Genomic DNA, 17556 nt, shown 5'->3' on the forward strand with positions numbered 1-17556 from the left:
ATACTTACAATGAGCATACATGATACAAAGATTGCATTTATACACAAGCCTGAATCGTGTATGTGGTGCAAGATCAGAACGAGATTGAATTATTTTAGCTAGATGTTTTAATCCATTCCAAGTGTGACAACTTTATGAAATGTTTATAGACGTACCCAAGATATGCATTCAAATCGCAAAAGGTGACATCAGATTTCAAGGTGCTCAACTATTGAAGTAGATTATCGATAGTGCAAGTAGTGGCATTAGCGGTCCTTTTCTTGACGATATGCATATGCCTCTTTGTAAAGTTGAACCGCTTCCTGTACCATTCTTAGAGATCTATAGCCATATTGACGATGTATTGTAGATGACAATATCAGGTTCGGGTCTATACTTACAGTAAAAAACTGCTTATTAGAGTGTTATGGATGTAGATAATGGGTTCAATAGATTTTGACAGAAGTCTTCCCTGTTTTTTAACGCCTTTTGCTTTTCCTCTTTAAATAAATTTCTTTTTTTCCAGAAAAAATAATTCACATGAAAAATGTTTCAGATTACATTATCTTAAAGGTGTTAAGGTTGATTAATCACTATTTACAACTATAACTTAAAGCAAGATTAAGCAGATTGCACGTCTTCTTTCTTCCCTGCAAGAATCATTGAGATTTGCAGACCTCTGCTGAATGCTTGGTTGAAAAGAAGCCTTGTCTGAAACTCGGATACAAATGGGAACCACGATAATATAACAATGGGCATAAATATTGCCAATCCCATTACGCACTCAAATGCACGTCCCAACTCCTTTATTGAATCCCAAAATCCTATAGCCTTTACAAAGGGTCTGCATGCTTGCCCAATCTTCATAATCACCATAATAAACCAACATTAGCAACAGATAAGGTCTAATATGGCTTAACAAAAGTGGGAAAATGGGCAGGGTAGGTTATCACTTTCTAAAACTAATTATTCGACTCCGGTTTTTTGTCTATAGGTTACAAGAAAATCACTTTGTGATATTTTTGACTCTCTTTTAGCTAAATTCTTAGTATATGATACGAAACTGTCACCTCTACCTAGTAACGTTTAGTAAGAGCATAAAAGAAGCTTACCAAGAGAAATGCCCACCCCGTTGGCAAGAAGGCAAGAAAAGCAGCAAAGATGTCGCTCATAGTGAGGCCACACACAACGAATAAGACAGTTACAATTGATAGGAACCCAATGAAAAGAAGAGCCTTTAAAATCCTAAACATGAGTTGAAAATCTGTCCCAAATCTTCGTCTACCCATCGAGACCATCTGGTAATCACAGTACATATTCAATTAGACCATCGTCGGAAAGTTATGTGTGAAACTACTGTAACAAATCCAATAGTAAGATTGAATACAACTTTTCAGAATAAAAACACCACATATTCGAAACAAGAGATATAAAAATTCATCTATGTACCTACAGAGGTAATCTTAAAAACCTCACATACTATAGATAGTAAGTTTGTACGCACATCCAAAACCCCCATAAATTTATACTACTATGACAACAGTTACTCTTAGAAAAATCTACGTTTTGCGTACCTTCAAGCTAAGAAGAGCTGTTATCATGACTAACCAAGAAAGCCCATACACCTACAAATAAAAACATTGCAATGGAAAATGATGAGCACAAATCACAGAAATATGGAACAAACTATAAGTGGCCATTTCAAACTGTATGGATAAATGTGTCAATAAGGTTCATTAACTGTATCAGGTAAAATGGGTAAACTTCAAAAATTAGCTAAAATAAACCGGAATAAAATGTTAGTGGGTCTGCCTGACCTATTTTGACCTGTACTAAAATACTCCCCATATTGACCTGTTAGTAGACCCATCTGACCCACCCATTTTGCCACATCTAGAACAGATACAAAGATGAAAGGAGAACATATGAAATAACGGTACCAGAATACTTCTGCTGCCACGAGCAATGTTTAGGTGATACACAAGTCCATACTGATAAATGAAGAACCGAAACGCAAGTATAATTTCCATAAGTCTACCCCTTATATTTGTATGCTTTAAATGTTCCTGTTCCGCGTCCCACCATGATTCCCAACTTTTATCTTGTGCAATCCCAATGCCGCCACGATTCCCCATCCACCTCTTCCAATCCGTCCAATCTTCTACTGTCTTCTGCCAGTCAAATCCCGAAGGGTTGAAAACAAAAGGAGCAAACAACCACGACGATACCAAAAACCATATGGAGAAAGTAATGAACAAATATAAATCTGAAGTACGGTATGATTTCCCATAAACTTGATATATAACTAATAACATAGTTAACTCGATCCCTTTCACAAAGTGACTTCGTGAATATAATCTGTAATTATCTGCAAACTTTGCATGGAAGATAACAAACCCACGACCTGTGGCCCGATATTTTGAACCTCCATGTAAAATTGTTTTTCCATAGTAGTGCACTTTTGTTCCAAGTTGGAAAGTGAAAAACACAGAGGCTAGTTGAAGTTGCATTATGATTAAATCACCAAGGGCTTGACGAAATCCCCTTTCTAAACCAACTTCCATTGCCATTGGAAGGACTAGAAGTAATCCTAACTGAAAGACGGATTGTGTCGCTAAAGCCTCTTCTAGCGCTCTGTTGCCATTGATAGTTGCATTTTCCATGATTTTTTTTTCGAGTCCACTTAAAACCATATACACCCGTCCATATAAGAAGACATAAACAACAAGTACTGTAACCTGAAACATAAGAATCAGAACATGAGATAATTATATTCAAGTAATAACAATAGTTGCAAGGAAATAACAATAGGGATAATATACAACTTGTGAGTTTGAGTCCTATTGAGGGCAAATGTGCAATAACAGCGTGAGGTGTGAATATTTTTCTTTAGAAAGTAAATGGAGGTGGCCTATTTGAAAGTTTTCGCATATATCTATTGTCGCTTTTTGTATATTATCCCCTAAAACAGTAAAATTCATCATGTACCATGCTGCTAAAGTAGAATCCAACTGTGGTAAAGTAGAACGACAACATCCTATAGAAGTCAAACCGCCGACCAAGTCTATATACATCTCGACTAAGTGTCTGTTCCCCGTTTCCATTTGCAACTTTGGCCTCAAATAAAGATATCTGATTCATACCAACATCTCGACCCTTGCCTACTTGGATGTATTCATGATGCGTCACATATCCTCCACGTAGAGTTGAATTATAACCTGAAAATATATCTTCACTCAAGTTGATAATCTTCGAAGCTTTACTTATGCCACCCCTTGTTATGTGAAATATTCTGTCAAATATATCAGGGTGACCATAATGGAAGCGCACCCTGAGAAATATAGAAGATTAAAGTACTTAGAAATATTTTGATGATATAAAGCCATAATAAGTAAACTGTATTTTAAGTTCTTAACAGATAAGGAAGATGATCTAACCTTAGAGGGTCAGCCAAGACCCTTTGACCAATTGTCACGAAACTCATCTCTTGATTGGACATGAACCATGCTAGTGATGAGACACTGTGAATTAACAAAGAAACTAATTACAAACATATGCATACATACAAATATACATACATTTGTGAATATACCAACCTTCCTGTAAAAATATGTTCCCTCAATCCCAGTATTGTAGGTCTACGGCCACCATGATGATCTTTATGAAATTCTTCCAGTACATTTCGCATTTTGAAAGCTTCCTCAAAGTAATTGTCCTAATCATGATGGAATAGATACTTAGTACTGTAATATGTAAGTTGGTAATATGGGAAAGTCGGGCTACAAGTGGTCGAAAAGGGTTGTGCTAGCTAGTTGACCACAAGTCCTTTTTTCTTCAGATAGTTTATACAAAATGGTGATGCTACAAATTTTAATATTGAGGTTGTATGCATAAGAAACTGGCCCTCGGCAGCTTTCAACCTGTTTGACCTATTCCCCTTTTATCTAATATTACTAATTTGAGATGAAGTTTAGGAATTACCTGGTTCATGTCAATTGTTTGCAGGGCTTCCCCACGAGTAAAGATAATAGCATGGTTTTGGTTTTCAGGTTTTCCCTCACCAATCTCTGTAGGTGGACCGGGAAGTTTGATACGATATATTTCCTTAAACACCAATACAACACGATATTAAGTAAACTACACCATTGCAAAAAATTATATTGTCAACCATTTATCTTTTATATCATAAATCATAATTGTAGTTACCTCATCTAGTTTATCCCCACCCTTGACCAGGACGGAATAGTAAACTTTCTGGGATTTTCCGGTCGGATCCTCTATCTCGTCTATATATGCAACACGTAAAGATGGATATCTGAGATGTTCAATGGCAGATAATCACTTTCAAAACGCTCATCAAAACAACTCCTAACAAAAACAAAGAAGTGCAAATACTTACTTTAACATTAGATTCAGTATGTTAGTGTAACAACTGTGATCTCTATTGTCACTGGATTTCTTTTGAGCCCCATAAACTTGACAAGAAACAACATATGTGAACTTCAAATCTGCCAATGCTTGTGCACGTTCTTTGAGTTCTCTGCGGTGCTTATTCCTATTAGCTATTCGGTAGCCAGCAAAAATCTCTGCAAATGAAAGAAAAGTGAAAAGTAGTCAGCTCCCACTTCCTATGGACCGTTTCATAGATATCAGAAAGTTTTAGCACCACAACAGATTGTTCTAACCATCGTCATTTGCAGAGTCTAAAAAACACTGGAGTTCAAGAGCTTCTTTATAATACATCATCCCCCTCACTGAAAATTAAAGAAAAAACATCTTAAAAATACACCATAAAAGCTATGGGATATATTAATATTATAGCATAATGTAAATGAGTAAACCTGTTCTTGAAAGTGTCTGCCCCCTGTAAGAAACCCATTGACGCGTTGCTTCCTGCGTATCTTTTTCAGAAGCATGTAGGTTTCGGTTTCTCATCCGCTCTTCAAAGTTATTCCATTCATCTGATTTACATGTAAAATTAACAAGTAAGAGTTAGCAAAAGTTTATATAAACAAAAATCCCGGAAAGTGAGATCAAGAGCTACCTGGATATATCTTTTGAAGATAAAATAAGATTGAAATTCCATCCTCGTTTTTAAATTTAAGATCCCCATCAGAATATAGAACATCTTCTTTATAATACGGAGTCAAGACACTGAATGCAAGTTTTCATAATAAGTTACCGCTTTTTATCCAAAAACAATATGTAGATGAGCTAAATGCAACCAAATTACGTATCACGTGACACCAAGTACAAACCTAAATGACAGCATATTGTGAACTTTTGGAGCATTTGGCATTCTCATATATAAGGAGTTTGTGAAAAAAGTGATACGCCTACGTGCCTCCAAATTCATTGGAACATTAATTGCAGATTCCTTCATAGTGAGAAGCAAATGGAGCCTCTCCACCTATAGAAACATATGCGAAATTAAGTAGAATTAAGAAATGTGGTATTAAACTTATTACCAGAAGAAGAAAAAAGATTCATACCTTCTCCTTCCACGATTTTGTTTGAGTGAACTTGATATTGATCCGTTCAAAGCTCTCCTTTTTATCATTGTCCAGACGATCAGAATGAGCACTTTCAAGTATTCTACAAAAATTTTAAAAAAAAACATAAATATTATAATACACATAGAATTTGCTTACAGAGTTCACATTACAGAAAGTTGCTAAAGAAAGTGGAAAAGATTGGCAGTTTGGGTGGGTTGGGGAACGGGTCAAAACTGATGGATTTTTAAAGCGCGTTGATACAGATTGGAGTGGATCTTCCCACAAACACTTATTATCCATTATCTTTCTTCTATTTAAAAAAAATTAATCTGTTAGATACATTTCGGCTGATCTTTTATCCATTAGACATGACCCAAATTGACACATTTATGTAGAAACTTACTCATGCCCATTTCTCATAATATCCCTGGTGATAATCTCCATAAGATCTTGAAGGATTTTCACGATTTGAGATGTGTATTTCTCATCATTACGATAATCTGTCAACTAGAATACATTCAATGGATAAAAATTTAGTTTCAAGTGTCAGATGTGTATTGCTAATGAATAATACCTTACTAATCATCTAATAAAAATGTTGCTTACCAAATGACATAAGAATTGCTCCAACTTATCATTGAATGATGGCAGTCCGCGCATACAAAATTTAGTTAAAAAACATCTATTTTGAATGCTACTATCTATTTCATCGCATATATGCCGTAAGATCCTACATAAAGTGAAAACAAAGAGAAACTATTTGTCAATAATTAATTCAATAGCAGAAGGTAAATACAAAAATGCATCTATAAAAACAGGTCTTACATTTTATCCTCGTCATCTTTGAGAACACCATACAAGACATCCTTTAGTGTTTGGTAGCACTCAATAATTGCTGAGTACATATAGTCATCGTTAATGATCTTTTTAAAAAGGTCTGCATCTTCTTTCCCTTTAAAGTCTTTGGCCATGTCTAATGCAATTGGGATCTTATAATTTATAAATAACAAACAGTCAGTAAATGACATCAAATGTATGAGTGTTAATATAGAACTAATGGAGCTCAACCTTGCTAGCAAGCAGGAAAGGTGGCCACTGGATAACCGGAACATCACTTGATGTGTAAGGTACAAGTAGTAGATCCCTTTCACTAGCATATGAAGTATAAATCAGTAAAATCTTAAACATGATGCATGATTGTGTTAAGAAAACCATAGTTTATATTTGAGATATGTAGTGACTTCAACCTGTTGTTGATCAAGTCCTCCATCCGCATTGAATATATGAACTCGTTCCACACGTGTGAAAACTTTGCTATGTTCTTTCTGACCAACAAATCATCCTCCTACAGACCATTTTTAATTGATAAAGTGTAAGACTTAATTAGGTAGAACCATAGAACGGAAATAAAAAGCTCTAACATACGTTATGAAACTATACCATAATGGCTCCATGATAATTAAGTTAACAGAAGGGTAAATGGCCTAGCGGTATGCGAGGTGATCCATTAACCAGGAGGTTGTGGTTCTAGGCCAATGGTAGACAAATTATAAACATTTAATGATCTGTTTGGAATACTTTCCGTTTCTAATATCAATATTAAAGATGGCAAGATGGGTGGATCGGGCGAGTTGGGTAACGGGGATGGACGGTTCTAGCATGGGGGCAGCTGACCCCGCTGCCCCCACTTCAATTAATTTTTAAAATTTAAATGGTATATATGTTAGTTTTTCTCAAAATAAGAAAAAAATAATAGGAAATATATAAAAATATTATCTTCGTTGTCATAAGCTTATTTTTTAGGAGTCATTGCTTATCGAAACATTAACTTTAAGATAGATCTTTCCTTTTGATAGAATAAAAACTTTAAGATGTTTTAATTTTAATAATTATAATAGTTATGTAGAAAAGTTATATATACAAGCTAATTACTTCATAAAAAATTATATTTTTCCGATTCCCTACATTATCATTGAATAAATTTTCATTTTAATAAAACTTTTCCTGACACTTGTGGTCTTTATTTATTAAAAAAAACTAGTACCTTTTGAATATGAGTGTTACACCTGGTATGAAGAACGAAGTTATTCTGAGGGTCCAATTTTCTAACCCCGAGCTAGGGTCTAATTTTTTTACATTCTCGATACGACTCTTATAAGTATATCAAACAAATTTTAAAATTGCCCCCTGACAAAAAAAAATTCTGGCTCCGTCTCTGACTAATGGGTCGAGTTGAAATGCGTTAGTCATTATTATAGTTGGTAAAATAGGCTAGGGCTAACCCACAAACACTTTTTTGTCCATTTCCGTGATAATTTTATCAAATAGTAAGTTTATCATGATTACTATCACAGATTTATCTAGCTTTAAATAAAAGCATTTTGGAAGTTGTATGCATTAAAAACATAGTTTAGGGAGACTTTCAAATGTTTAAACCACTTTTTTGTAGCTAATAGAGATATTAATTTGCCATTGACCCCTTGAAGACAAAACACACCGAAAAACACCCGTTCATATGTAAATGTACCGAAGTTGCAACCTCTAGTTAAGACTAAAAAAACATGTACCAGCCCTACCAAGGGATCTCGTTTGAGTTCTTCTTTCTTCATTGGTACAAGGCGTTCGTAAAAAGCTGAAGGAACTGAATCAAACCGGGAACGCAGCATCCCAAGTGTCCGTATCTAACAAACAAATAGCAGAATTCTGTTACAAAAGACTTGCAGAGAAATTTCAGTTTCCTTGTACTTATAAAAAACTACAGGAATATATGTTCTAACCTCACCCAAGTGGCTGAAGGCTCCATAGATTCCCCCGATGATGGTAGCAAATATTTCATACCAAATTTGTGTATCCATGAAATAAACCTAAAGGAAACGAGACAAATCTAGATTTTTAGCCAGTTGCCTATCTGGAGAGAAGAAGGAAAAAAAGCACAATTAAGTACACTTACCATTATAATTGGTGCCCAAATAGCGATGACAACACCAACATTATGAGTCACTGCAGAAAATTCAAATAGAATCAGATTCTAAATTTAGAAATACTCGCAAGAAGTAATAGACGAACAAAAAATAAAGAAATTCACCATTTGGAAAGAACTCATGCCATTCATATATGCTAACTGACATATCCATAATTTGTTTTGTTGGTGCAACCAGTGGTAATATCTATCATCAAAATGTAAAAAATGAGCATAAAAACTACTTAAAGAAATTTTAATGTTTCAAAAAAATGCAGTTTTCCTAAAAACCTCCACATAGTAGCTGAATGCGAACTTGCTTATTAACAACATCACCCAATATAGTGTATACCTAAAGATAAGGCGTCAGATCGTTAAAAAAGAACTTATAGGTTTAAAAGAAGAGGAATATCTAAACAAAAAATTCTTACTTTAATAGGGAAAACATGTCTTCATGCATGCCTCTACCAACGTAGAGCTTCGGCTGACAAAAAGGCAATTTTCAAGTGAATATGAAGGATCAAAAAGTCAAAACTGTTGAAACTAGAAATGTTTTAACGTTGCCTACTATCCCTGGAATGTCAGGCCTCTACATGTGTTTGATTAGAGGTGGCGATATGACCCATACTTACATATGGGTTGATATGGGTCATGATTTGTATCTCATTAGTAAAACTACGAATATCAGCTTAAAAGTAACCCATTCAAAAGTCACACAATTTGTATTTCGAATCCATAAAACATTCAAAATCATTATAATACAAAATTTAGAGCACCTTTGTGTTAATAATACTTCTCTGATCATATCTGCCAAACTAAATTGTTCATTAAAATATAGATTTTGGATTAAAAGGGTTAGCCAACCAAATTGATCCAGCCCGTTATCATTAGTACACTATTTACTTGTAATGACACATAATCCATCTTGCCCGTCCCGACGACTTTGCCTCCTCTATACTTAATATATACTGAGATTCTTTCAGATATTAGAACAGCAGAGAAAGATTAGCTAACCTGAGCCCACCACATTAGAAGAACAGCTACACTCCAGTTTGAACGCTCCATGGATCTCCGCATAGGTGGGAGCAAAAATAGCAAGGCAGACAAAATGTTGGGTGTCACATATATTGCAACAAGACAATTATAAAGTGATTGCTCCCTCTGACTTCCGCCAAGATCACTAAAGAATTTCGCGACGCCTGTTGGATTGGATACAGATCTTGAATAACCTATGGGTAGCATAATTACCCAAAAGGCTGCAAGGGTAACTTTAAGGACATAGCGAAGTATCTGAGTACGTTTCAAGCTCCTCCAAGCATTGAAGCTAAGGATTACATCTAAAGAAGCTGCAGAACAAAATGAGCAAGAAAAACACAAATCTTAGGCACCCAAAAACAGAGTTGCCATTGGAAAATGTAGATGTATCAAATTTGACCCATTCACTTCTGAATGAGTGAGTGGAAAAAAGAAAAAATTCAGCTAAAAGGGGAGCTGGTCAAATCGGTCAAACGGATTAAAAATCGCCCATAATCTCTTCCTTTTTTTTAGTGTCATACAATCTTCTAAACAGCAGAAAAACTTACCTTGGAAAAAATTAAGGACAGCTGAAGTAATGAATATGCTCAAAATACTTTCAAAGACATCGTCATCAAACATTCCAAATATAGATCCATCTCCGTGCCATGCAATGATTACCATAGCCTAAAAAGGAGAACAAAAATTATGTGAGACTGATCTTAGAAAGGGAGAGATTCACAGAAAACTATATGATGTAACTATAGACCTGAAACACTAATATAAGAAGCATCCACATTCGATCAAAGCTCCTGTAAATGTGCAAAAAAGTCCGCACTTCAACGAAATTTGTTTTAGGCTGCTTCTTTCCAGGTATGACACGGGTGTGCTCCTGTACCTGAAAGTATCATACTGGGGATTAACATTATATAATCATGTTGAAAGGAAGATGAAAACAAGGTGGCGTATTATTGTTCCTACACAATTGACTTCATTGAAGATAATGATGACTTTAAAAAGAAACATTTTTAGTGAAATACAGAATAATCAGAAAGTGCAAAGTGTCAAGTTGAATGGCTACCACATTTGCTTGCAATCCTTCATCAGAGTTAACACGGGTGCGCTCCTGCACCTGAAAATATCATACTGGCAATTAACATTATATAATCTTGTGGAAAGGAAGATGAAAACAAGTTGGTGTTTTATTGTTCCTACAAAATTGACTGCCTTGAAGATAATGATGACTTCAAAAAGAATCATTTTTAGTGAAATACAAAATAAGCAGAAAGTGCAAAGTGTCAAGTTGAATGGCTACCACATTTGCCTGCGATTCTTCATCAGATTTAACAAAAAAGTCAGAGTTTCGGTCCATTGGCCATCCTAATTTAAAGCATTTATCAGACCTGAAAGGGAAGAGTTGAAGTTTCTGTTAGAAACAAGTAGCATAATTTTGAAGTGTCAGTTAACCCATACATTTGTGAATGGGTATAATGGGTTGTTTTTTTCTTCAAATGGTCAAATAAAAAGGATTAGCAAATAGAAAACGGGTCAAAGGTGTTATTACCTTCCTAATTTCCTTTTCATATGTAATAGTATTCCGCTATAATGTATTCTATAATCATATTTGAACACTAAATATCTATATCATAAATTGCAAGTTTTTTTGGGAGAAAAGGTGTTTTAGGTTACCCATCCCGACCCATTTGGACCTGGTGTTCAACCCTTCTGACACACCCACCCATTCTGCCACCTATAAGGTCAGTTGCATTACCAAAAGTATTCATTAAGATCGTCATAGTTTCTCCAGGAAGAATGACTTGCTTTGCCACCTCGATTTCTCTTGACTTCCTGTGACAGAAAAACAAGAGGTTCAATAACCCACCAAAATTAAACAAACCTTACTACAGGGAATAAAACTTGTAGCACAGTAGAATGTGACTACCTTACGCATAACCTCATAAATAGGCGACACAACATTCTGCAGAAATGATTCTTCTACTACTGCTTCTGCTTTATATGTGCCCCCGCTTATGGATTCCACATTGGCAAACAAAACTCCATGAATTTCATTCGCCATCTTAATCATTGAATAAAAACATTTGATGAGTATCATCTGACTTTCAACTTCAAGATTGGTTTGACATATTTAGTTAGCTATATTAGTTTAATAAACTACAGAAATTTTTACAAGTGTTTGAAACACAAAAGTATACTCCGTATGTAAGGAATGTTAACCAAACTTTACAAACATACATTATGGAAAATATAGCAAATACATTCAGGCATGAAGCGGATATTTGAAGCTTCCCCCCAGATAAGCAGATAGAGTCCAATGTACAGGAGCGCTAACTGTTGCCTATCACAACCAGGTTCAAACCTATGCAATCATAGAACAGCGATAATTAAACTACAATCTCATAAAAATGAAATAAAATATCGATATTTGATGATAACTTACTTGAGGTTCGAAGTGCAATGCAAATAATCACACCATGAGGTATAGTTCTTAAAAGTTTTATCCAATAGTTGCTCTACTGTCTGGCTATCCAACTATATGAATATACGAAACCATGATCAGTAAACGGAGTTAAGGATAGTGAGATAAATAAAGACATAAGTGACATATTTCAGTTTATATTGTGTTTGTGGATGCTTGACCTGATCGTAATCTTCTAAACTCGTCAACCTTGTATTAATATTTGCAAGTAGCAATATTAAATGTTCCCGCTGATTTGCGACATTTCCTTTCTTCATTGCAAAGAAACGTATAGTCACATTTGTATACATCCGCCACATTTATATGATAGAATCACAATATTTTGTATATTACATAAAAATCTGGTCTAAGATGTAAAGTAGACTTAACCTGGATAACACATTTACCTGAAATCCAAACATTGAAGATAGCCACTCAAGTATATCATTAACTGCTTTATTTCTGTCTTCGGGCTTTCTAAGAAGCGGAAGATTATCCACATTACGAAGAGCCCGAAGGGCTGCCTTGATCTAAGGCAATGAAAGGAATAAATACGTAAACATGTAAACAAATAGAAACAAGATTTTATTCCATATATATACAACCTCGGGAAGCTTCATGATTGCTGGTTCAACAACAACAGGATATAAAGGAAGAATGTTATAGTGAACATATACATATTGTTCCTTATTCTCCTCTACGTCTTTGGCATATCTTTCAGTCTGCATAAAATGAAAACAGAAACATGATTTAGTATTTGTAATATTCCACGTTAACTTGAATAGACTAGTTTTACGATTTTACCTCAACTTCAAGCTTCGAAGGTGGTACAACCACTGTCCTCAATACATCATACAAAACTGATGCAATCTGGTACATCTTGGCGATCACCTCACTTAGAAAGATCATAACAGTAGAATTATAAGCAAATAATGGAACATTTAGAGAAAACATTAGAAAGCCCTTAATTGAGGTATAAAAAACTCACGGTTTCTTTGTATTATGACCATCTTTAATATTTTTCTCACAATAAAGTTGGAAGAATTTCTGTATTTCTTTAGGATCAGTGTTTGCTAATTGACATTTTGTCTCTTCATCTTCCTGTAAAGAATGGATAATCCAAAAAATCTTGAGTTTCTGATAACCATTAGAGCTTTACATAAGACAATAGTCAAAAATCTCATCAAGAAGTTATCATGTTTTACCTTCTGAAGTCTATGCAGTAAGTAGGTCTTGAATTGGCGAACACCACGTCCAGTAGATTTGGGATCATTCCAGTGTGCCTTCTCAAATGCATGAAACCGGCCTAATAAAAAAAAGTCAGACATCTTTTTACACTATGACTAATATAATTAAGCATAAAACTTCTTTTGGATAACTTCACTTCATTTATATGACTGCCGCGCTATCAGATATGTATAGCAAGAGAAGGACTATAAATGTTTGTTTTTGGTACTAGTAGTATCTGCAGTGTCATCTGTCAAGCATATATACTAACTGTAATCCTGGTTTACGATTCACGGGGTAGTTATTGAACTATGTAGCTAATGTAAGATTTCATGTTATTGAAATGTGATTTCCTTTTTGGCATTTGGAGTGTGACCATGTTTAATTGATAAACTGTTAAAAAGGTATAACTTATTTAGAAGCCGAAAGGAATACAAATTCAAGAAGAACCGATGCATATCGTGCCAATTGAGTATGAAGAACTCTTTTACTAAAGCCATAATACAACAGTCATATGATCACTTAATAGATAATTTATCTGATATGTAGACAATTAGCAGGCTGCATTCCATCCTTTGATTTAGCCCGAATATTTTATTATAGTAATTCAGTTCATAAAAAGGACAAGCATTTTAGACTCTGCACTTCAACATATTTCTACTGCGAATGCTCTGCATTCCTTCTAACTAAACGAACCACATAAGTATTAAAATTAGTACACTTTCATTGTCAAATTTTGCACACAAAAATAACATCAAATACCTACACAGCCACACTATTATATAAAACATTCCAAAACTTAAAGATACCTTCCCAATTTAAATAACCTACTTTGACTTTTTGAATCTTTTTTCTTCAACTTTGACCATAAATATCTTTTTATGTATTATGTAAGAGTTGATGAGAGTTATATCAATGAAAATACATGTAAAACTCAATCCATTCGTATATTTTAAATCAATGGTTATATACAACAGACACAGATATTAATGGTCAAAGTTGAAGAAAAAAGACCCATAAAGTCAAACTAACACAATCAAATTGGAAACAAGGTGATAATTTAATAAAATGACAAGCGATAGATCATCTATTGATTAATTATCGATTAAACTTTTAATCTAATTACCGTATAACCAAACACTCCCAGCTATAAACAAAACGCACAACGCTACAGGCTACACAGTTATTTTCATTTTTGTTACTTCATTGCACCAATACAAAGCTAGTTCTGTATAAAGCCTTGCTAAAAGTTACTATAAAACTATATATTCAATATATTAAAGCAATAATCACTCAAAATTGCAATTATCAACCATTCAACTACCAAAATTAAACTAACCTTAATTCTTGAACATAACTACTACCTTTCTTCATGTTTTATCAATTTTCAACATCAAAATCAAATTAAAAACATTTGATATCCGAGATACGAAACATACACAAATAAGCAACTCTAGGATTGTCCTTCTCTAGTTCATTAGCAACACGAAGAATAGGAGCAATTGAAGCAAGTGAAGACGGAACAAGCTCACTATCAACCGTTGCAGTATCATCTCCGTACGGATCAATCATGGTCGAACCACTAGCTGTCATGCTCCTCGAAAGTGATCTCGGTGTCGCCCCAACATTATTAGTCCCACTACTACTCGCCATATGTATTATATCTCTCTAACAATTAACACTAAAACATGTTTACATTTAAGAAAATGTGGCTTAAGAGTTATGATATATGTAAAAATGTGGATCTTTGGAATATGCATATATGATTGTTGTACATATATATATAGAGAGAGCTTTATGTATATAGTAGTAGCTTTTTGCTTTTATCTTTTTTGAATGCATGCACTCCTTTTTATTTGTTGCATTGAAAAATGATGCATACCAAAAAAAACATGAGTTAGCTTAGTAGATTAAGTTATAGCTTTTTGAATAAAAAGAGTGTAGATGACTAGATCATCCACTTTCCTTGCTTTCCGCTATTTCCCGCCTTTTTTTTATTTAATTAATGTTAAATTTTGTCAACATAATCTTTTTTGACGTCTGTCAATGACAAACTAACGAAATAGACGAAAAAAAAGTTTTTCCCCGTCATGTTCTTGTTAGGGCTCTTTTAAGTCGAGTAAGTATCAGGAATTTTAATTAGGCCCGACTCAATTCAAGCTCGAATAAATTTTAAAATTATATTTTAGCTCGAGAAAAAATTTTAGTTATTTTTTGAACCCAAAGCTTAAATGTGTTAAAATAATTAAATAAACTCTTCAAAAACCTATGGCCATTATTTTTTGAAAATTACATTTTTGGTACTTGAACTCACACTCGATTAATGTTATATGTAATCAAGAATAAACTAATCTTATAGTTAAAAACTAAAACAATCTTAAATTGAGAATTAAACTATCATGTGTAAAAGGTGAAATGTGTGTTTTTACTTTTGATAGAGGATGAGAAATGCAAAAGTTATAAGTTTGGATTAATTGGTTGAAAAGTTACAATATCCTTAAAAGAGAAGGTTTTTATACATGTGCCTAACTTATCAATCATACCCCTCATAATTCTAAATGATTACAAAAATAGATATAAAATGCCCCTCATGTGTTTGTCACGTGAGGGCATTAACGGCAAAAGTTAACGCCGTATGAACGTGGTACTAAAATTGAAAAAAAAAAACACAAAACTTTAGATATGAAAACTGCAATTTTTTGAGTTGGAGACTAAAAGTGCAAAGACTGTCAACTTGAGGTATCAAAAGTGTAATTTTCTCTTTTATATATATCGAGCAATCTCCCATTTAGTATTAATTTGTCAATCTTGATAATTTTCCTTTTTCTACCATGTATTTTTCCATATCTTACTTGGAATGGAATGTCAATTTGGACCTATGGGGCCACCTTTCGGTACTTTTATGTTCTCTGCAAAATCCACCGGTGAAATATTGTGTGGTCCATGAATATGTGACTTGGTTCATACCTCACCCATGTTCATTTTTGATGACACAAATGACGTTCTTGAGTGGCTTTGGACGTCTTGAACTTTGAATGTAGATTTCAATTTGATATTGCTTGGAGAATTATTTTGAAACTTTATTTATTTAATTTTTACATTCAATCTATGATTAGTTTAAAGCATTTTATTTTATTTTTGCCAGATTTTCCTCTTTCAAAACTTTTAATAATTACTCCAACTAACCTAGCTCTTTTGGTTAGTGTAACTCATTAAGCTCGAAGAAGCTTGCTAAAAGCTCGGATCGGCCTCTCCAAGATATTTAATATACGAGTAACATATTTATTTAATTTGTTGTATGTGCATCACACGGATCATGTTTCTTGCTGGTTATTATATATTTATATATAAAAAAGTAACATTAAATAAACTTAGATTAATAACTGATTTTAATACATGTTTAGGGTTATGATTTTTCTATTATTCATTTATCTTCCCATTGATGTTTTTACCTGTTAAACCATACAGGTAATTCCCTGTTTTTAATGCTTAAAAATTGGCAAAAATAAGTACGATAATAAAAACTTATGGCTGGTTAAAATAAAATAGTTAAGTACGATAATAAAAAAGCTATGGCTGGTTAAACTAAAACAATTAATCAATACTAAAACTGGGTAATGGCTCATTATTATAGAGTATGTTGGATGGGTTATAAATACTCTCTTTTTTCCCGCACAATTAATCATATCTATTGATTGAAGCTAAATAGAAAACTAATACTTCAAGGTGTATCTTATTATTTTAACAACTAATATTTATTCTATAATAATATTTATTCTATAATAACAATGATTAACTACATAGTTTGGATTGTTTTTCGGAATGGTTTGATTATTAACATCTATTATTTCAGAACAAAGAAATATTAATGCAATGATAATGATTGTTTTACATGTCCTTTCTTATTCCCTAGTATTTTATTTGCATGTTCTTTCTTATTCCTTTTTCATTCCTCAGTTTGAACCAAATGCACCCTAAAGATCATGGCGTTAACAAAAGTCTTAGTTTAAACTTGTACTTGTAAATTTGTTGTATGCTTCAAATTTTTATGATTCAGGTAATATCGAAAACACTACAATATTTTAGATCATTTATTTTTCTTGAAAGTTACTTCAATAACTATAATTTATAATATTTAAGATCAATGTTTTTCATGTAAGTTTTTTTTAAAGACAGGAGGGATAACTTGTTAACACCTCAACTTTGATGTGTCCACCTCAGGATCGAATCTGTGATACGTCCTAAATGGTTTGTTCTCATAGTCTTAGTAGGTATAGCGTAACTAAAACTCCCTCACTAAATTTGCATTTTACAAGATCCGAATCTTCACCAATCCAACAAGCGGAAAACTCTCTAACCACCGGGCTCTAAAGTTTTTCATGCTAGTTTAATTTCATGAAACATTA

The 17556-nt window shown here is 33.7% G+C and overlaps 1 protein-coding gene across 1 annotated transcript; it reads right to left on the reverse strand.

Moving 5' to 3' along the window:
* Positions 1–452: 452 nt before the first annotated feature.
* On the reverse strand, positions 453–14912 carry LOC122598458 (callose synthase 7). The gene is made up of 42 exons (XM_043771054.1): positions 14590–14912; positions 13129–13229; positions 12912–13024; positions 12728–12818; positions 12529–12645; positions 12331–12453; positions 12106–12195; positions 11906–11997; positions 11701–11824; positions 11390–11524; positions 11219–11295; positions 10763–10850; positions 10529–10579; positions 10217–10345; positions 10017–10134; positions 9448–9779; positions 8865–8917; positions 8725–8785; positions 8560–8641; positions 8425–8474; positions 8252–8338; positions 8051–8155; positions 6722–6819; positions 6543–6624; positions 6300–6463; positions 6081–6204; positions 5878–5981; positions 5472–5574; positions 5238–5389; positions 5024–5133; positions 4821–4940; positions 4665–4733; positions 4379–4565; positions 4186–4294; positions 3961–4083; positions 3576–3694; positions 3417–3500; positions 2968–3310; positions 1920–2717; positions 1554–1604; positions 1092–1277; positions 453–840 (listed from the first exon to the last, which is right to left on the reverse strand). The coding sequence occupies exons 1-42, from the start codon at positions 14801–14803 to the stop codon at positions 601–603; spliced, it is 5799 nt and encodes a 1932-aa protein (XP_043626989.1). The 5' UTR covers positions 14804–14912; the 3' UTR covers positions 453–600.
* Positions 14913–17556: the final 2644 nt, after the last annotated feature.

Source organism: Erigeron canadensis, chromosome 4 (genome assembly GCF_010389155.1).
Source record: "Erigeron canadensis isolate Cc75 chromosome 4, C_canadensis_v1, whole genome shotgun sequence".
NCBI classification, from domain to species: domain Eukaryota; kingdom Viridiplantae; phylum Streptophyta; class Magnoliopsida; order Asterales; family Asteraceae; genus Erigeron; species Erigeron canadensis.